Source organism: Anarrhichthys ocellatus, unplaced genomic scaffold, assembly GCF_004355925.1.
Source record: "Anarrhichthys ocellatus isolate YVR2014 unplaced genomic scaffold, GSC_Weel_1.0 scaffold52, whole genome shotgun sequence".
Lineage (NCBI taxonomy): Eukaryota > Metazoa > Chordata > Actinopteri > Perciformes > Anarhichadidae > Anarrhichthys > Anarrhichthys ocellatus.
In genome coordinates this window covers 682,024-703,018 of record NW_022280082.1, presented here as the reverse complement: position 1 = coordinate 703,018, position 20,995 = coordinate 682,024, and the positions used below count along the sequence as shown (strand labels likewise).

The window sequence follows — 20,995 nt, the reverse complement described above, 5'->3', positions numbered from 1 at the left end:
CACATGTGCATATACACTAAGTAACCTAAATAGATACACAAATAAAAACATTCACATCATCATTGATGATGTCTAATTGTGTACGTGTGTAAGTGTGCGTGTAAACATTGTAAACATTTGCGGGTGTGGTGTCACATAGCGGTATCTTGAAGGAGAGGCAGAGCAGCTGATCAAACAAATATGCAACATGTGTGTTTTGAAAGAATTGCGACTGATGATAATCGACCAAAATGTAAAATGAAAATCTTGGCAACAGAATAAGAGCTTGCAACAACAGCGTAAATGCTCCATTTCAGCACAGCTGGGCTCTTTCTTCACACACTTTCCACCAAGTGTTGCTGAGTGAGTGACTGCACTTTGGCAACTTTCCTCAGCTTTACCGCAGGCCCAGCAGAGGGTTTTCTACAGCCTAAAATGTGCTCCCTACAGGTAATGCTGCCCCCGAAACCAATCCAAACTAGACCAATGATACAGGAATGAGTGCATGGCTCTGTAGTAAATGTTTCTGATTCATTACATCTGTAAGAGAGTATATTTGTTATCTAGTTATTATCTTTTTACTTTTCTTGTCTAAAACGTAATTATTAAATAATATGTATGCTTTGGTAATAATGTAACCTGAACATGCATGTCAATAAAGTTTTTATGAATGGAATAGAATTTGAATTAAATGGTGATATTTCCATCCATCTCCTTTCCTTAACAAGTTTCAAAACATGTTCTGAAGCTTTCAAAGGACACGGGCAGATTGACTGAGTGCTTAGATGAAAAAGAGAGAAAGAAGCATGACCATGTATTTATGCAACCTTGTATATGTGGTTTTATAATATTCAATGCCAGCACTTCATATGCTTGTAAGAAGCCCAACAGTAACCGCCAACAGAAACCAACAACCTTAATGCACTTTTATTGATTCCCCTCAAATCACTGAAGCTCATTTTTCAATGTTTTTACATAATTACCAAACCACATCTGTTTTTTTGTGGTGTTGCATTTATTCATTCTTATAATTTCTTTTGATTGGCTTCCCTGAACCAGACTGAACAGTTCACTTGGGGATTCTGCAGTATTTACTTGTACTTTATCCTTCCTCGACCTCCGCTTCAAATGAATTATGATCTCACGCCCTTGTGAGAAGTTCTCCGATTTTGAGGTCTGGTGCTTAGGCAGAGGTATGCAAGATGTGTTACTGTCAATGAGCACAAGTCATTCTTATAAAAATGTGTATAAACTGGCTTCTTGTCTGAACAGGACTACGAGTCCAAGCTTAATTCAATCGTCTTATATTTACATACATGAAACTTGACCTCGGCATTTAACTCATTTAGGAGCAGTGGGCATCTGTAAAGGGCTCGGGGAGCAACTTGGGTTCCAGTGTCTTGCTCAAGGACACTTCGACATACGGAATGTAAAGGAGCTGGCGAATGAACTGCAAAGCGTGTGGCTAAAGGAGGATCCGCTCTAACCACTGACGGATTCAAGGATCATTATGCAACACAGAGTTGCACAACGAAATGCAGTCCTAGTCCATTTGCTACACAAGATAAATAACAAAACAAAACAAAAACAGTAGTAAACTGTGGTGCATTTTTTTAACTTGCACCAGGAGGAATGTAAACAGCAGCAACAAAAACAATTCTATGGGCAGATATCTTAACCTTAAAATTTGGGAATATTTCCCATGAACTTTAACTACCAAGCATCATTGAAGTAAACACAGAGTCCGCTTCCTCTCGTCCCACTGGAGTCCTGCGCTCTCTCCTGCGGTCTGCCTGTTAAGTGCAGCTTAATCCAGGATGCCATGACGGAGCCAGGTCTCTGTGAAGAAGTGGCCATAACAGTCACCAACCTCCCGTTGCTGAGTTAGTCTGATGATGGTCCTGAAAAGCTAAGGGATGACCAAATGTTACATGTGTTGAGTTGTTGTGATATTTCACTGCATAACTGACAGACATATATTGCCATCTAGCCACCTGCATGGCAAAAAAAACTCAAACACAAGCATCTGAAAATATAACACACAAATACACGTTTGCACACACACACCTGTCAATCTGCCCTCTGGCTCAGGGGTGCAAGCGGAAACACGACTTCAAAAAACCTCCCATGTCACATTGTTTTAAGTGTTGGAGTTGAAACTAAGTGCAGTGACAGCATTTACAATCATTTGGCATGTGTTCTGACTTATTGGGGAAATCTGTTTCTTCTTAATTGTATAAAAGAGAAAGGGAAAACAACTGGAGGGATGGAGGGGATGAGAGTGAACATGAACACTGTCACCATTAGTCACTTCTCCCCGGGGCCCTCTCACTTTTATGTAATTTGTAACTCATGCTGCTAGTTGGAAAAACATAGTCTACAGTTTAAAGTGACACTGCATCATCTGCTAATTGTGTTTTTATTGAGTCATTCACAATAATTACCACTCATCATTGAGACGTGAATGAAACTGGCTGACTCAATTAAAAAAAGGCTTGCAAATTATGAAATATAATTGCTGCAGGCATCTTTTGCTTGCAGTTATTGTTTGACTCATATGTAAAGCAACTGATAATTGGTGATTATGTATGCAGTGCTAATTACGAAGAATATAAGGTCACCTCCCACTCAATTAGTCTGTGTATCACAAACACATCTTACTGTATTTCAGTAAACAACTGTGTTTGCAGGATTACTGTGCAGTGTTTTTTCATTAAAGGTTTTAGTTTCCTTTTACTTATTCTTTTCCTTTTGGCCTTAAGACAGTAACATACTTTTCTTCAATGATCTAACACAGTGAGGAGAATGCATTTTATTCACACATGATAAAATGTCAAAATGTAAAACTGCTGTTTTTCTATTAGACTGATCAAATTAATGACATGGGTCGCTGGCACGATAAAGCACAGAACACCATTATTTGAATCTGCAGTTCCTCTCAGCTCTATGGAGCCTTTATGGAGCGTATGTCAGCTCATATATTTTTGATTTTACTGCCCACAACTTTGCTGTTTTGGTTCAAAATGTAGTGCTGCCACTCAATAAAAAGGTCAGCTGAAGTGGTTTGGCATTGGCAATCTTTAAAAAAAGGGATGTTTTAGGAAGATTTAGATCGATAAGCAGGAGTAGTGCAAAAAAAGGTTTGGCATTCATGAACAAAATATTTAGTGAAACAGTGGGCAAAATTATAACCTGGGAAATTCAACAAAAATAAATTAAACTGAAGAAAAAGAAAACCAAACAAAGGTTTTCTGCAGCCTCATAAGCTGCAAACTCATCTCTCCCCCTTACATTTCAGTGAATGGGATTGTATGGGAACTGTAACCTACCACCTGCACAGGTAAGTACTATATAAAGCTGATTAGAAACCTGGTTAACTTACAAGGCCAATACATCTTCCTGGGGAAACCAGGCTTCTCTAAACCCCGACCATGACTTTGGTTTTGCGACTGTAAACTAGCACATTAACTGATGACTGATGGGTAAGAAGTGTGCTCTGTTGCACCTGTAACCACACCCAGCTGTGATGTCATGCTGCAGAAACCACTGGAGGTCAGCATAAACTGTAAAAATAATAAAATCAAGTGATATTTATTTGAATTAGGCTGTCACAATATCCGATTTTCACAACATGATTGTCTTGGTCATGGAATTTACAATATTATTGCGATAGCTATAGAAAAATAAATAAATAATGCTATCAGTCAAATTCATCTTTACCATTGTTTATTGTGCATTTTGTCTTTTTTAACCGTATTATTAAGATAATTTAACATGTGTGTTATTAAAATTATTACATTTTTTAAATATCACCGTTATTGTCAATACCTTTATACATCACACAATGTAGTCAGCCTGGTAAAGTCAGCACAAGATAATTATTTCCTTCTCAAAACAGGTCCAAACTAATGTAAAATCTATTTATATCTCACTTTAGTTTGTCAAGTTTGCAGGATAATGAGCACAAACACAAAGAGGAAGTTCTTTATGGAATACAACCAATCCATTTTATTTTAGCCATGTTCACAATGAAATGATTAGTCTTTCACTGCAGTGACAAATTGCAACACACCAGGAATATGAACCAGTGACACTGCGACATCAGATCAAGACTTTGAAAATAAGACGTGCCCTTCATAAAAAACAAAGCTAGCTTTAACAATAAACACATTCCCAGACAACCCTGTGGATATAAAGTCAGTGACATCAAATGGAAGTGTTCGGCAGACGGGCAAGTTCTGTTCCCTTGAATCCATCATTATGTGAAGCAGATAAAAAAAAATCTAACTCTGGGACAACAAGGGAATGTTTGTGATTGATCAAGACAAATAGCCTGTATTCAGAATTTATGCAAACTCAGTTGCCAGTTTATTACGTACACATAGCTAAAACTAATACATTCTAATTCAACAGTTATGCAATAAATCCCTTTATGAAGGATATAATGTTCAGTTTTTGTTGAAACTGTTCTGGAGTGGTGTTGATTCTGCATTAACGTTTGTGTTGAGTGGTTTGTGATGCTGTTGCTACTGTTTTGTAAAGCTGCATCAATATAGTTTATATTTATAACGCACAAAAAGAGTTCAAATATCAGTTTGACTTTATTTCCATATGTGTGAGACTTTGACCATAATTGTAACAGTTTGGAGGGCTTGCAGATGTTTTTAGCATGCTGCAGATGTGCACATAAAGGTGGAGGCTAATTGTGAGAGAGAACAGGGCTGCATGTTGGTTTGGGTACAAAGCAATACAATCACATGTTTGCCCACACAGAGCTGTTGTGCACTGCATAAAAGGATTTAAGAATGTAAACTCGCTAATGAGAGGTTACGACCAGCAATAAAAAGCTGCTATTTACTGGTTTTCTCAGTCAATTTGGAACATATTTTCCAAGATCAATTTAATGCTCCCTTAAACCGTTGAGCCAGCCATAAATAAAATTGAAACCATTCTTTGCAAAATGGTTCAACTTCTTTTTGTAATGCTGTTTTCTTTTCAGATAGCATGTTTAAAGAAAACAAATACAGGCAATACCATATTCTGAGTTCCTTTCATCCTGTGTTTTGTTTTGTTTTTATTGTCCAATCGGTCAGACAATTATATGATAAATATAGACAGATAAAGGCAGGTAAATGAATGGCACATTCACCTCAGATATCCTATAAAACCAGGGGAGCCAGGGATAAAACAGAATACTGATTACTCTGGTACACCTAAGTCACTTAAATTAAAATTACTTTTTGCTGGGATCGGTTATTTTTTGCAATTCAACCAGTAGAATTACTTATCCAGAACCTTTTGTTTTACTAGTATGACCCGACGAAACATAAATTATACGCTTCCTATGACGTGCATGGACTCGGTTGGCATGGAAGGAGAGGATTTGTTGTTAAATCTAAGACATTTACGCTCTTTTCCTCTGCTTTTTCCCCACGCTTTATTAATGAAACAGACATCCCCAGACATTCCTCAGAGGTAAATCATAGGCTTAAACCTGTCTCCCATGCTTCAATGGTTGCAGGTTAACCTTCCAGTATCTTTCAATATTTCCTTAGAAGAGAAGTGTTCAACCTTGCCTTTGATATAGTTATAGGGACACTCAGGCCTTGAATTACTGTAAATCTTTGCACTTGTTGCACAGTGCCGCCATGCTGATGTCAATCTCCATTTACTGACGGCGCTGACTCTGTGGTTTAAACCGACATGAATGTCACAAACATCATTGTTTCATTTTTTTCAGCTGCTATTGGGAATTTTCCAAAAGTGAGGCGAAACTCGAGTTTAAGTGCAGAGAGAATGTTGTTCAACACCCTGTAATCTGTTGTTATGAATGTCTTGGTCCAGGATTTTCTCATGACCTTTGTAGAGGTGATTAACTCTAACATTAACTATTGTTTGCACTTCAAAGCTGGAATTAAGTACTCGAACAACAACATATATTTGTGAATATTACAATCTAGTAAACCAGATTCACATATGTTTCATATCATCCCCAAATTGTGCTTTCTTGTCAAAACTATACCAATGGTCAAGAAGCTTTGTAATGTATATATTTATACTCTATTCTTAACGATGTTAAAAAAAACTAAAAAAACATAAAAATGAATTAGTTGAGAACAAGTCATTGTAACAAGAATGAACCTGCGGTCTACAAATATTATCAGTAAAATGCATTTAATTATTAAAAATAAAAGTACCAGTTAAGCAGAAGAGGAAGGAGTGTTACAATATATTATTTATGTTATTGAATTATTATTTCTGATGCATTCATTTGTAAGTAGCATTGTAATGTTGTGCATGGGCAATGTTGATTGTATAGTTGCATACGTGCATCGCATTTTATAAATGACAATGGCCAATAGTTTTAAACTAATTTAAAGTTTAATTTACAAGATAATTAGTAACTATTTGTGACGACTGAAAAATTTATCCGAAATAAGCGTTTGAGAAAATGTTTCTGGTAAACAGTCCATGGTAAGAGAGCACTTCATAATTTTAACAATGATGGAATGTTGTGTTTTACAAATCCTCTATATCTGCAGTATTTTCACAAATTCAATAAATTCCACATTCATTAAAAAGGTTTTCAATGTTTTTGTTCAGGCACGAGTTGGCCACCACCTGCGACGTCATACAAGACCGTCTAAACAACATGGCGGCCACTGGAAAGAAGTCTGTTTTGTTCGTTTGCTTGGGTAAGAACTCATAACAAGTCATTTTACCCCAAAGAAGCGCATGTAATCCTCATAGAGTGTGAAACAAACATCATATATGACCAGTAACCCGCTAGCTAAGTCGCTGCTGTGAACTTTCAATAAACGTTTGTTACAAAAAGCACCTTAATTAGTTAGCTAGCCGGTAACGTTGCGCATTTATGTACATCTGGTGTAAAGCCAGGTGTGATAAAACATCATAGTATCTGAGTAGCTGAGTATCTTTACCTGCGGCCCTTCTCGTTGTATATGTATATCCTCGACTCCTCTCTTCCGCAAACGGGAGAGGCATTTGGACACAGATATTGTACTCTCTTTTGCACTATGCGTCATACTATTAAGTGTTACAGTTTTTGGTAAAACTGTTCTTAAACTCCTTTTTAAGTTTTAAAAACATGGCGTTAACATTTGTTGTGTTTGTGGTTTTGACAGGGAACATTTGCAGATCCCCAATCGCTGAAGCAGTCTTCAGTAAGATGGCAACAGACTCTGGTGTTGCGGACAAGGTAATGTCATGATTAATCCATCATTACATCATACGAAACAACATTTATAATACAGGTCACTGACATATTATGTCTACTGACTATTTCAGCTTGATATATTTACAAAGAGAGCTTTTTAAAAATCTTTTCTCTGGGTGTATGTCATGGAGCACAGTCATCAAATAACACCACAAACAAAGTATCAAGCACATAGAATCTAGAATAGAAGTGCTGCACACTACTGACCATTTTTCAAAGCATGCTTGCCCTGATTACTGTTATAAAAGGGTATGTTCAAATGTTTTAAGTGGTGCAAAACACCCCAACTTTCCCTTTTAACTGATATAAGTGGGAAACTAATGGCAGTACAAATTTGTATGACCCGCCACATATCTGTACGTGAGGATATGAACCATTTTTGCTGTGCTATTGTTCCCCGTGCTCGACTCTGTCTAGTGGAGGATAGACAGTGCTGCCACCTCCAACTATGAGATAGGAAACCCTCCAGACCACCGCGGTCAAGCCTGCATGAAGAGTCATGGCGTGCCCATGCAGCATGTGGCCAGGAAGGTAGGACCACTCACTTCTACATCTCTCTTAGCGGTAGTTAGCGCCCCCTTTTTTGTTCTCTGTTGTTGCAGTGGGTCATAGACAGTGGTGCCACATCTGACTGGAATATAGGCAGCTCACCGGATGCCCGCGGTCTGGCCTGCCTAAGGAAGCATGGCATTAAGACGAGCCACAGGGCCCGACAGGTACAACCAGACGTCCCCGTGGCTCCTCTCACCTCATTCATGTTTGTGTGTATGAGTGGGATGTTTGTAAGATGACGCCTACTAGACACCCAGGTGCTGTTAATCTGTTACTTAGCATACTGTAGCTTTTGCTAGTTTAATACAGGTTTATTTCTACTTTAACCTGCAGCTGCATACTAAGCGCCACACGATTGCTCTGTCAAAACAAGCACAGGTTCATCTGAACTTCAGCTGAACTGGATGTAAGGTCCAGCCAACATTGCAGATTTAAGAGGAATGTCAAATACCACAAGTCTGTGTAACAACGAAGCCTGTTCAGTTTGCTTGTGTTTCTTAAAATGAAGCTTTGTTGGGAGCCTGTCTTGCAAGTTGGTGGCCTGTTCAGTGCATGTGTAAATTATTACTTAGTTGCCATTTATTTGCCTCCATTTGGCTTCTTAAATTATTGTCACATTTAGAGTGCTTCCACAATATTACATTTATATCAGATATGGCTAAATCATGCCATGTCGGGGGAAATATATGACTTTTTATCTCGTATTGGAATGATTTGAACAGTAGAAATGCCTTTTTAAACAGAGTTGTACTTCACTCTCTCTAAACAACGTTCAGCTGGTTGAGTTTAAACCTCAGATACAGTGACCTCCTGTGATAGGTCGGTTGAAATCTACAGGAGACAGCCGGGGGTTCAACATGTAAGGACACAAAAATAGGTTTTAAAAGATCAAGTGACTTGTTCCAGACAACACAGGTTTAAACTTTGTCTTAAAACATGAAGTGCAGCAACAGCCCTCCATATTTAACTTTACAGCTTTAAAATGTAAAAAAATGTATCAATTAAAAATGGCAGTTTTCATCATTTTACAGGCTTATGTAAAAAGGCTTATGTATTTTGCGAAAATAGTGTTATGTTGGAAATATTTTTTTGTATGAGACTTGGGCAGTATTTTGGTGTTACCGGATACCAGGGTATTCAAAAATCCCGACGGTATGATTTTAAATACCATCATGAATACAGCTGCTCTGCTTTCTATTGTGCTGTTTTGATGTGATGTATCGTAGTTCACAGTACGCGCCACAAGAGGTCGTTCTCCACTGGGTAAACAGGCAGCTCGGCTCAGAAACATGGCGACTACTAGTGGTGGGGATGATGTTACAGGACGTGTTCGGGGTATTTTGGAATTATTAGGCTTCCAACTACAAAAGCAGTTTGTAGCCACATGATTTTATTCAACTGCCAGTCTGCCATATCATCTCCGTTCAGCCCACCGATGCGTCGGTGTCGTAGCTACCCACTGTGTGCGTAGCGTTAGCAGTGACGTTACAGCTGTGAACGTAGCAGTGCAGGGGAATTTAACTTTGGCTCAGGCTCATTTAAGGTGGGCTGACCTTTTTAAAGTGGACCAGCTGTTCTCATTTTAGCGACAAAGCGATCAGGCACCTCTCAGTGAAATATCAGGAAGATATGATGGTATGAAAAAATAGAAACCGCCTACGCGTAATGTATATTTGATTGTGAACCCATTGGCCAGGTCTGTCTCTATACTGCTCTGTAAAATGATGGCACCTGTGTGCATGAAATATTGATGAAGACAATCTAGCAGTTGTTGTGTTGTGTTAGTTTCAAATCCTGAAACAGGTCTGAAATTACAATAACATTTTTGTCCATATAGGGCCTTTGGGCTTATCCTCTGTCTTTTTATGTTTCCCTGAGAGAACTCGGGGGTTTCACCCGGTGCTTGAGATCTTCCGTCTCGTTGGTTTGTCTCTCTGCAAACCATTTGGTCAGATCCTCGTCTAATCTCCTCAAAGCAGGGATGGGGAGGCTCAACCCTTGGCTTAAACCCAGCCAAATCTACACAATGAGCTTTGACAACCTCTTGCTCTCTCCTCTTTTCTTTTATCACCCTTTTCATTTCTGCCACTATCTTTTGCTCCTACTCTATATTTTCCTCTTCTTCCTCACATCTTTTGGACTGTGTGAACGATGACGAACAAAGATGTTCGTTTGAAAAAAGCAAACATGCTCCAAAGTGATCCATCACTAATTATTTGGAGCATGTGATGCCTTATTCAAAATTGACAACCCAACATTAGATTTAATAGAGCTGAAATGTAGATTTCATACTCATCAATGTGTTCTCATTGAGTTGCCAATATGTTAAACTGATGACATAATGCAGAGACAATCGAGGAAGGTTGGGGACATCGAAAGGGGCCAGTTGAGGTGGTTCGGGCATCTTACCTTCTTTTGAATTAGCGGACTTTGCTATGCTCAGACTCCCAGCTTGCCCTCAGCCAGATATTATATATATGAATGGCCACAGCTGTTTATGTGATTGAATCTGTCTGTATATCAACGTCTGGAGCATCGCAGGAGTTTTATTTATGTCTTTTGTTCCTCTCTTCTTTCACTCGTCTGGCATTCCTATAAACTGACTCTCAAAACCCCAAACTATTCAGGGTGCTATCTGGTTTTCTTCTCGTTCCAATAAACAGTGAACACTTTTCTTAACACCCCCCCTACAAAGTTGTTATCCTGAAGATTTCAGCTGTGGTTTATTTGCAACAGCAGGTGTGGTTTAATGCGCCAACAAAAGCTCCTTGAGCAGCTTTTTTTGTCAGAAATACAACAACAACAAAAGAGAACTTTTGCATCTCTTTACAGTGTGGCTAACTGCACTAAACTCAAGTTTTTTTTAACAAATAAGTGAGTTAACAATAATCTGATTTCATACTTCAAACGGCGTAAGAGGTTTACCACATTACAGAAGATCACAGTAACGTCTCCATCAGAGATAACCGTGATTACGAATACATCACACGTCACAATAAAAGCCACCCTGTGTTCCGCCAGTTGAAAGCTTTTAATGTGAAACAGCAGCAGTAGGAAATGTGCAGTGATGTAATGGTGCCCTGGGGAGTTTTCTTGTAAACAAACAAAATGTATGTTTACATTCTCACTGTACGTATTCTTGTAGTCTAACAAACATGTTGATTACATTTCTTTCGTCAAAAAACATTTGCAAAGCCGAGATTTTTTTTAAATCCTGTAGCGTAAAAAAACTCCACGGGGAACCTCAAAACAGCTCTTGTACAGGGTTAAGAGAGTGAACAATAAACTGTGAGTCTGGTATCAATTAACTAAATTATAAAACACTAACACTGAGTTAGCGTCACGCTTCGTTCCCTGTAAATCCCGACAGCGTGTGAAGACAGAGTCCAGCGCGGGAATGGCGGACTCCGCCACTAATGTTTAGTTTGACATTTAATTCTATTAAAGATTTAAGGTTTATGAGAGCCTCTATTGTTGTTTTGGAAATGATCGGTTCTCTCTGAAGGAGCATAGAGAGGCTCTACCGTACTGTGTCCCCGTACAAAGCCAGAAGTAACATTTGTTTTTTTCCCCCTACATTTCTCCTTCTAGGTGACCAACGACGACTTCATGAGCTTCGAGTACCTTCTCTGCATGGACGAGAGCAATTTGAGGTACATTTTATTCAGCCCACAGCAGCACAGTTTATTATATCTGTGTATGTAGCTCATAGGCTGACACAGCTTCTGAAAGTGTCTTGGCTCACCAAAGGAAGCCTGGGATCAAGAAAACATTTGCCTCGAAAGGGGTCAAACTAGGTTGTCCTGTCGTGGTAGGGATCTGTGCTACTCCTTCACATGCACATCAAAATGGTGGTAACATTGAGTATAGCTAACTTGTAGGTGAATGCCTTCCTTTTAATGAGCAATGTCCTTTCTTAAGCTCTTTCCAAAGGTCAGGGGGAGGGATATTTTTTGATACTTTGAACGTTTAGGGATCATTTTGAGATCACATGCCTATGGCAGATCTGATCTGTAAGCAGCTTACTGAGTTCTTTGGATGCCTCGTCTTTGCTCTTTGGGCAGGTTTTTCCCCTTTCTCTCCCACTTCATGTTTTTTTTTTTTTTTTTTTTTTTTTTTTTTCATCCACAAATGTTAAGCTGACCAGACTGAGAAAATTAGACCCTGTCTTAGACAAAAGGCACTCTGTCCATGTTTAGTTGTCCTTACAAAGCCCATCTCATTGTCGTCACCTTGAAAGCGATTAATAATAGTTTAACCGTCTTTAGTTTTTCATATTATTACTTTAGTTTGAGATTGGCTTGAACAGGTTGAGGTGTTAATTTTCTCTATTCTTGTATTTTTTGTTGTCTGAGTAAAGCTTATACTATTGTTTGTCAGTGCTTTGGAAGGAAGTTAATCACATGGATGTTATTATCATGGTGTTGCTACATTCTGTCCATTATTGGAAGTACATAACTCTATGGCTATTCATATAGGATGATATGGATGTTCCACCTTATATCTAAATGGCAGAAAAAAAGGGAAAGTTTGGTTTCTGGTCCAGAAGTCTCATGTTGAAACATTTAAGTGTTTTTCTTCTGTTCTCCTGAAGTTACCAGCTTTCTCTTGTCTTCACAGTGAGTTGAACAGAAGATCAAATCTCATAAAAAACAACCCAGCAAAGGTTGAGCTTCTTGGTTCATATGACCCACAGAATCGGCGCATCATTAAAGACCCATACTATGTAAGTATTCAAGTACATTCTTCTGTTCAACATTTTCAGCCATAATTAAGGCGATTCTTGAACGTTTGATCATATTAATCCCCATTTTGGGACAATGTATTGGTGGGAAAAGCAGTGGTCTGAATAAATAGAGGATTGGAGACAATCTCAAAACAAGATTGGAAATTCAAGCTCTCTTTAACACATCCTTGAAATCAATGTCATCAATTTTAACTTTATTTGCCAAAATGATAACTACCATCCCGGGGTTTACTCTTAGTTCTTCGAGGGCTTCGGTGCTGGGGGGGAAAATTTAAGGGTTTTGTCTATAACCATGCAATTTCCCATCATTTTGGACGAAATTATTCTAAAGATAGAACCCCAAAAGCTTAAACACAAAACGTTCTATAGTTGAATAATTGTTTTAATTGTTTACTCGTGAATGTAAACTGCCTCTGGAAATAACACAGCAAATTGCAATATTCTGTTCAATGGCTGTGCACCTGTTGGAAACTTCAGTTTTGGACAGAACATGTCCGTCTTCAGGTGCATGTGGGATCTCTGGAGACAATTTACTCTCTAATGTGAGAAACGGGATCCTGTCCAGGCGTGTTTTATGAAACGGAGCCAAAGAAAACCCTGGTGAACTTTAACAGTGAAATGGCAGCGCTGTCTCTTCTTTGATTCCTCAACTGGAATGAATGGCGAGCCATAAAAAAGCCGTTAACCATTTTGTATCCATATAAAATATGCCATTGAACCCTTCCAGCCCAGTAAACACTACAATAAAGTATTTTAACACAACTGTTATTCAATTTGCTTGGACAAATGGTTCAAATTCGTCTGCAGTGCTCACTCATCCCTTTTCTTCCCCATATGCTTACTCTGCAGTTGAAAGTCCTGCCAAATGATTTGGACATTTTTTTTCATCTTCTTGGGGGTTATCAGTGAGAAAAGCCAGAGCTGGAAAAGTGGAAGGAGTAAAGTTTTGATTAGTGGTGAAATGCTGTCAATAATATATAATTTATTGTGTGGTCTTGATGGATGAAGTGGAACAGTCATCAAGTCAAATTATCAGTGATGAAAGAGGAAATAGTGGTTGACCACAGTTGATGTGACTGTAGTATTTAGTTTCAGAGTTTGGCTTTAAACACGATTTTTCTGTCTGCGGTTATCAGCAGGAGTGTGCCTGCTGGTAGCTTTTAGCCAAAAGAAGGGGATTATTGATGCTCTTTACAGGTGGTACGGTTTGGATACCTAATAGTATTGGATGATGCTGGATCGTCGTCCTTCACCAGCAGCCGGAACTTGACCGTAGGGCGGCTAAATTAATGGAAATGTGTGCTTCTGATCATAGAAACCTCTGCTGCATATTATATCAAGCGTTTCCTAAAAATGCACGGGATACACGATCTTCACTAGAAGATGAATTGTAATAACTTTGGTCTTCTGACTTCATCTAGTGCCATAATCAGGTCAACATTTTATTGCTTTGGTTTATGACCAAATGCCTGCAAAACTAAAGGCACGGTGACATGACGGCAGCCTCACTTGTACTTTGTGTTGCTAATTCGCTACTTAAGATGGTGAACGTGGTAAATACAGGCTGCAGCGTTAACCCTTTCACAGCGTGTTTTTAGTTCAGGGGAAGTAAGACGAATAATGTCTGATCCACTGCTCCGTTGTACTTAGCTCCACCCTCTCGTCACTTCTGCTTCCAAAAACACAAGATGGGAATGGCCAAAATGCTGAACTCAAAACCTTAGTCCACAAACCAACGAGTGACGTCACGGTGACTTCGTCCACTTCCTATAAACAGTCTTTGGGTTAACATTATACCTGCTAAAAATCGTGAAGTTTGCTATGGTTGTAAAGGTTTTTCCATAAAAACCGATCAAGATTTCAGTAAAAGCTTACCGCTTCAAAACGTCAAAACCAGAAAAGTACTTTATTTTTCCAAATTTGAGTGTTGTGCTCAAGCTAACATGTTTCCCAACAATTTCATTTAATGGTTGAGTAAGAAACTAACGTTTTATTGTGTGTTTTATTTAGTGTTTTCAAACTATTTCACAGAATGTGCCCTGCATATCTACAACTGTATTTTATAAAATCCAACAGATGTATGTACGTAATTTATTACATCATTTTTTTTTTTGTCCCTGTTTTATCTCATAGGGGAGTGACGAAGACTTTGAAAAGGTGTACGAACAGTGCGCACGCTGCTGCAAAGCCTTCCTGGAGAAGAACTCCTAACAACATGAGACCTTAAATGATCTTTGCTAAATCTGTTGAATTAACAAGAGAAAATTAACCAAATATGATTTGAGTGTGTCACACAAGCACATGTCAGTACAACTGCTCTTGTGGATGTCATTGGATGACCAGGAAACGCATCGGTTTCAGTGTTGTGAATGTTACACAAACCACACATTATGTACATTTAGAACGATGCTGCATGGACAAGTTTGTTGAATTTACGTGATTAATAAAATAAACTATCGGAGACTTATTTTACACACAAATCATTATTCTTTACATTTTGAATATGCTTAAGTGTTTCTATGTATGAAGACATCCTTCAGATGATAGTAGTTGACTGGACATCTGAGGTGTACAGGTCAAAGGTAATGCCAGCCTAAATCTGTCTGGATATGTTGTTGGACGCCTGATGGTTGGCTTATTTTCGTTGCACTGCGTTTTTGGTATTACAGCTCCTTTTTATCTGCACTATTAACACAATATATTATTACTATTATTAGATTTCAAGTGTATCTCATAAATATTTAAAAACAGCTATAAGAAAACTCAATCTGTTCCCACTCTTTTCCCTTGACTTCCTGCTGTGTGCCAATCACCACTGGCTACTTGTTAGATGGTAGTAATCCCATGAGGGAGGACTCATCAGCGCTAATACAAATTACCATATGGTGCGATTCATCTGCTAGAGTTGTGGTTTCACCATAGTGAGTGGACATTAAGAAAGGGCTGCATATCATTAAACATGGGTGGACTCAAAGGTCCGTTGAACCAACTGGAGGGTTTCCAAATGTAAAAGAATTTAGTTTTAGGGCGGTTTACTTGTCAAGCAGGGCGTCAACTGTGAAGGAGCTCGCATGCGAATCGGAGTTTAATTGAGTAAGATTTCAAAAGCAGCAGATGTATCTGTCTTCTGGTCCGGGTGAGTCGAAAAGTGCTTCTTAGAATTTTGGACATAATGTGGTCCAATCTGCTTTATTCAGTACTGAAATAAGGCGCATTTGGCAAACATCGTTCCCTAATGCCTGTTATCACAAGCACTGCAAGGAGTGAATATTTCAGACCAAACATCCTGTACAAATCCACTGTGGTTCAAGCAAATAATAGTTTCCAAGTTCAGTTAAAGGAATAGTTTGACAGTTTGGGAAATATGCTTTCTTGCAGGGAGTTAGATGAGATGATCGATACTTAAAAGTAGGGGAAACGAGTAGCCTGGGTCTGTCTGATGGTAGAATATCCACCTACCGACACCTCTACAGCTCACTAGTTAGCATGTTGCATATCCTTTTTATACTTAAAACATAACCTAAAGACTACAGTTTAGTTATTCACAGGGGCTTATGTTCCAGACATTGCCCTGGATAATCAGGTTACACAGTGAACAATGTTCATACTTTTAGAGTATAAAGTAGTGGCAGTGAAAAATGTTCAGTGTGAAGTCTTTGTATAGAGTAATTGTCAAATTTCAAATAACAATAAAAACACAATTTCACCAGTCAAGGGAGAGAATAAGTTGTTTTGGAATTTGTTGAACCGGCCCTTTTAAAACGAACTTTTTTCCTGTTTTTATCGTTGCTGATCTGCAGCGTGAAGTTCACCGTAGTCGCAGGACTCGGCCCAGTCATGTGGTCAATCAGGGAACATTCCACATTTCAAGAAGGAAAGTATAGAAAACACTGCACCAGAAGACAAGGACAACTCATATTTGTACCAATCTTATAATTTATATGTGTATTTAACAGCCATTTCATGAATGCAGTCACTTTAATTTATGGTAGATGGGTGGATTCCTCCTATGCTTTACAGTATGTACATATTTCTCTTGTTTCATATGGCCTGTAGTCTGTACAGGGGAACCTTATGACAACTCAAATATATAAATATAGTTTTTAGATCCACAGGAGGGCTGCACTTACAACCGCCACTTGCTTTGTTTTTTCTCTCGCAAAGACACAGAGAAATGTCAATGCAATTAATAATTTAATCACAGTTCTTTCTCAGTGTGAGCACAAGTGGGTGAAACTATGCCGTGACTGATGCCCGGGGTTTGTGAGAGCTTATTGTCTGCATAATGTGCAGCAGTAGAAGGGATGGGCTCCACCCACAGCACTCATACGGACCAAACCAATCGCAGAAAGCAAGTCATATAAAATATATCTTACATTTGGATTTTGCTCTCTTCTGAAAGAAATTAAGATAATAAAAAATATGGAATCCCTTTTTTTTTGTTTTCGCAACATCTTTTTTGGATGCCAGCAGGAAAATAGGCCCAGTGTTTGGTTCTCTCAGCCACTTGTTTCTTTCTTTCTCCACTCCTCAGTTTCACTGTCTTTATCTTGGTCTGGTTTTGTTTGCTGATTGCCTCCGTCGTGGTGACAGACATCCATCGAGGCGCAGCCAGAGTGGTGGGAGGCATTAATCCACAAGGTAGCAGAGCAGACCTCACTGATGGGCAATACTGTGCCTAATGTCAGTTAGGGCTGCTCAGAGTATTTTAGGCTTCCCTCTCACTTGTCCAAGGCACTTATTCCCCAAGTTTTCTTTCTTGTGGAGGACTTGTTTGCGTTCAACCTGCAATGAAGAGGAAGTGAAATTCAGCACTGTCTCCAACTTGGCAGCCCGTAGCAAAATATTTGCTTGTCAAAAAGAATCACGAAACTATCACAGTGCTGCTGCTGAGGCATGTGTGTATCGACCCAGCACACATATCACCACGGACATGCAGCTGTGCTGCAGACCTGACCTGCACAGGATTCTGTCTTAAAGCAGCAATACCACAATGTGAAAATACTGCATTACAAGTAATGTAGAATGGCCCCTTTTGAACTATCATATTATTGGATGAGTGTTATTTCAAGCGATGCCAAATTTTTGTAAAGTGTTTGTGTTTAGTATAAAAAATAGTAATCAGCAAAGCAACTAACAATATTTCCCCCAGAAATATAGTGGAGAAGAGGTATACATACATTAATTAAATGGAAATACTCAAATGAAGTACAAAAAGTGCCCCCAAAATGATGTAAATGACCAAAAAATATATATTTTTAAAGTTTAATAATTAACACCTACAGTGGGAATTGTTCTGCATTGAGTAGTTTCGCTTTGGATTCTTTGAGTATTTAGATGATACTTTTACTTTAACATTTCCAAGGAAGGACTTTTACTTGTAGCAGCATTTTTACATTGTTGTATTGCTATTTGTACTCAGGTTGATGACCTGAATACTTCTTCCACCACTTCCAACTTGTCACATATATCTTTTGAAAAGTATACTCTGGCCTTCCTGGATATATCTAACAGGTGTAACGCACCATCCCTTCAGCCATATGTCCTCTGTATGCATGTTATCTTTAACCCTAAACAGCATGAAGCATGTTTGATTTAGAGGAGAGTATGTTACAGTACCTTGTGTGTGCTACCCCTCTGTGCACTGTCGGCTGCCAGCTAGTCTTGTGAGAAGCCGAGCACATCTTTTGAAGTCTGAGAAGAGAAGATTAAAAGGAGAGACCTGCGTATGAGTGGATGCTTTTCACACGGTGTGATGACATTGGACTGACAAAGAGAGACATTCCTCTGTGTGTAGGAGCTTACAATCAGGTATTGTGCAGTCTCTGGTGTGGTGGTAGAGTCTGTACACATGCTTCCTGCACTTGGGACTGAAGTAAAGCGGACCTGAAAGGGAAGACAGCAGGCTGTGAGAACATTTCCAGCATTATACATGTTTTATAGTTAAGTATGTGAGGCTATCATTCACTTTTCTTGTATTATTTTCTTTCAGCCATCCTCCCTGCTCTGTTTCTTGCATAACATGCCAGTGACACAGAAGTGGCCTCACCTGTTAAATGTTTTAGGAATTTCTCCTTCTTTCTGAGATCTCTGGGGAATACGACTGTGGAAAGAGAGAAGATAGGAAATAAGTTTCAGGTTTACATAGCTGCCTTTAAATAGCACAGACATTTGCCTCTTAAAAAAAAAAAAAGACTAACATTACTTTACTGGTGGGTATTAATCCCATCACCTAGAACTGGGGTGATTTTGTCAATTAAAACCTGGGTAAACTTTGACATCCAGTGAGAGGCCAACGAAAACAAAGAAACGGGAAATCATTATGAGTGAAAAGCATATTTTCTCACTTACCTCCGGTGGTATCTAGCCATGCAGATGCTTTTTGTTTAATTTGTTTCCAGATTTTTAGATTTCTGCCTCAGACCAAATATCTGCATTGCTAGATAGCACTTAAGGTAAGTTGTGTTGAGTTAAATGTGGTGCAGTAACCATTTAACTTTATCTCGTGTTAGTTCCATCAGTCTATAATGATTTTGCTGATTAATATTATTCCAGTAGGCTACATCCTTCATTAGAGGCTACAGCATCCTCTTGACATCCAACATTAGGGTCCCGCCCAGACGACAATGTCACTCACCGACAACCTGATCGCCTCTGTCTGTTTTCAATTTGTTTAAATCCTTTGGTTCCACCGGAGAGCTCCTCGTCCGTGATGTTGACGGGGCTTCCCTGTTCGCGCTGTGGCGACCCCGGCTCTGCTCCACGTATCTCACGATCTCTATCATCGGCCTCAAGTCCTGATGCGCCTCCCTGCCGGCTGCAGTAGCAGACGATGGGGCCGCCGAGGGCGCGCTCTCGCCGCAGTGACCTGTCAGCGTGCACATCAGTAGCACCAGTCCCATAGTGACGTGCTTACGTAGTCCGCTCATAGCTCCCGCGGAGAGAGAGAGGAACAAGTGAACTACTTCTCCAATCGCCTCTGGGGGAAAAAGTTGAACTGTAGACCTGCAAGAAAGATCGATGCATGAATGTCAAGATGATGTCAGATTCACATTGCACCCGCTGGGAACATGCATGGCGAAGGAGTATTTAAACTGATGACTGATGGACCAGGCTTGTCCAAATGCATCTTTCATTCACAGAAAATCACAGTTGGAATCATGTGTCAAGTAAATAGACCTATACACCACAATGTTCTTACTTTGTTCTGTTAATCAGTCTCTAAACTATCTTCTATCAAACTTTTGTGTCACACATCCCGCATCATTGCCTATTGTTATCAAAGTATTGTAGTTCAGACAATGTTGCTATACATTATTTAAAATCGTTTAAGAAGTAATAACCTTAATGCTATTTTGGCCATAAACCAATAGAAGTATAGGCTACAAGTTCATAAGTATTGTGGCGTAGGTGTTTTATTTATTTAGGAATTTCGAGATTTTTTTTTTTTACAAAAGACAGTTAAGAACAAATTACAAATACAAAAGACCACACGAGCAAGAGCATCAATACGTTATATAACAAAATATTGCTTATATTTGATTAAATAAATATGCCTAAGTGATGGGATGATGAAAATGCAATTACCTTTGGGCCGATACAGCCTTTTCAAACTGTGTGATAAGGTTCCGTGAGTCCAAACATGGAAATATAGAACTGTGCGCAACTTGTGGTCCTTGCTTTTGCCGCTCCAAAAAATATGTGCCCTTAAAGTCTGTTCTTCTGTGGGAAAAATCAAAGCGTCTGAAGTCATATGAGTATTCGCCGAGCATCTGTGGTGATCCCCTCCAGGCCGACTTTAGGGAGAGAGTGGACAAGCAGCCAAATGATCCGGTGCTCCAAGTCCGGTGTGCGTCCTCGCTGAAGTAGCGGATCAGCTCACTTTTTATCTCCGTCTTGTAGACGCGGTGACCTGTCCCTTGTGGGTTACTCCGCCGCGTCTGTGATGATAATAATACGCATTATTGGCACTCCTGAAGCAGAAAGTCCACTTGAGTCGACTGACCATCACTTGAACGCCGTGTGAAGTTCACTGCTCCCCCCTCCTTTCGGTTACTCTATTTATTTGTGCGATATGCAGTTACAGGAAGCGTTGTTCCGACTAATACTTCCAATGAAATTTCCAATTAGCCCAGCATATCTCGGTGGAAACGCTCTCATATTAATGTGATTCTCATAACTTCATTTGGAGCCATTGCGCACTTTCGTGGAAATTGAAACACAATTACGCCCCGTTTCAGGGTGGTTCTTTGAAAATGAATTACGCACGATTTCTAAAGTTATTGTACTGTAGTTTCTGGTCAGAACAAACGACTACACAGCATAGTGGAGGTTTAGCCTACAGAAGGTTTCTCCTCAGATTAGTTTGTACAGCTTTCTCCAAGTCAGGGCGTGCAATTGTTTCCCATGACCCCCCCCCCCCCCCCCCCAAACCTAACTGACCACTGAGGCTTGAATATTCTACTCTAGTACTAAAACAC

The 20,995-nt window shown here is 39.3% G+C and overlaps 2 protein-coding genes across 3 annotated transcripts; one reads left to right on the top strand and one right to left on the bottom strand.

Annotated features, from left to right (window-relative positions):
* Positions 1-6,599: 6,599 nt before the first annotated feature.
* acp1 (acid phosphatase 1) lies at positions 6,600-14,982 on the top strand. 2 transcript variants are annotated; one of them, XM_031870447.1, is made up of 6 exons: positions 6,600-6,674; positions 7,125-7,198; positions 7,819-7,932; positions 11,360-11,421; positions 12,389-12,494; positions 14,649-14,982. In XM_031870447.1, exons 1-6 carry the CDS (start codon positions 6,632-6,634, stop codon positions 14,724-14,726), a joined length of 477 nt encoding a protein of 158 aa, XP_031726307.1. In that variant the 5' UTR covers positions 6,600-6,631; the 3' UTR covers positions 14,727-14,982. The 2 variants fall into 2 exon arrangements, with proteins under 2 accessions (XP_031726307.1, XP_031726306.1); XM_031870446.1 differs by lacking the exon at positions 7,819-7,932 and adding an exon at positions 7,634-7,747.
* Positions 14,983-16,442: 1,460 nt separating this feature from the next.
* alkal2a (ALK and LTK ligand 2a) lies at positions 16,443-20,155 on the bottom strand. Its single transcript, XM_031870445.1, has 6 exons — positions 20,103-20,155; positions 19,153-19,520; positions 18,565-18,618; positions 18,321-18,401; positions 18,135-18,209; positions 16,443-17,300 (listed from the first exon to the last, which is right to left on the bottom strand). Exons 2-5 carry the CDS (start codon positions 19,442-19,444, stop codon positions 18,145-18,147), a joined length of 492 nt encoding a protein of 163 aa, XP_031726305.1. The 5' UTR covers positions 19,445-19,520; positions 20,103-20,155; the 3' UTR covers positions 16,443-17,300; positions 18,135-18,144.
* Positions 20,156-20,995: the final 840 nt, after the last annotated feature.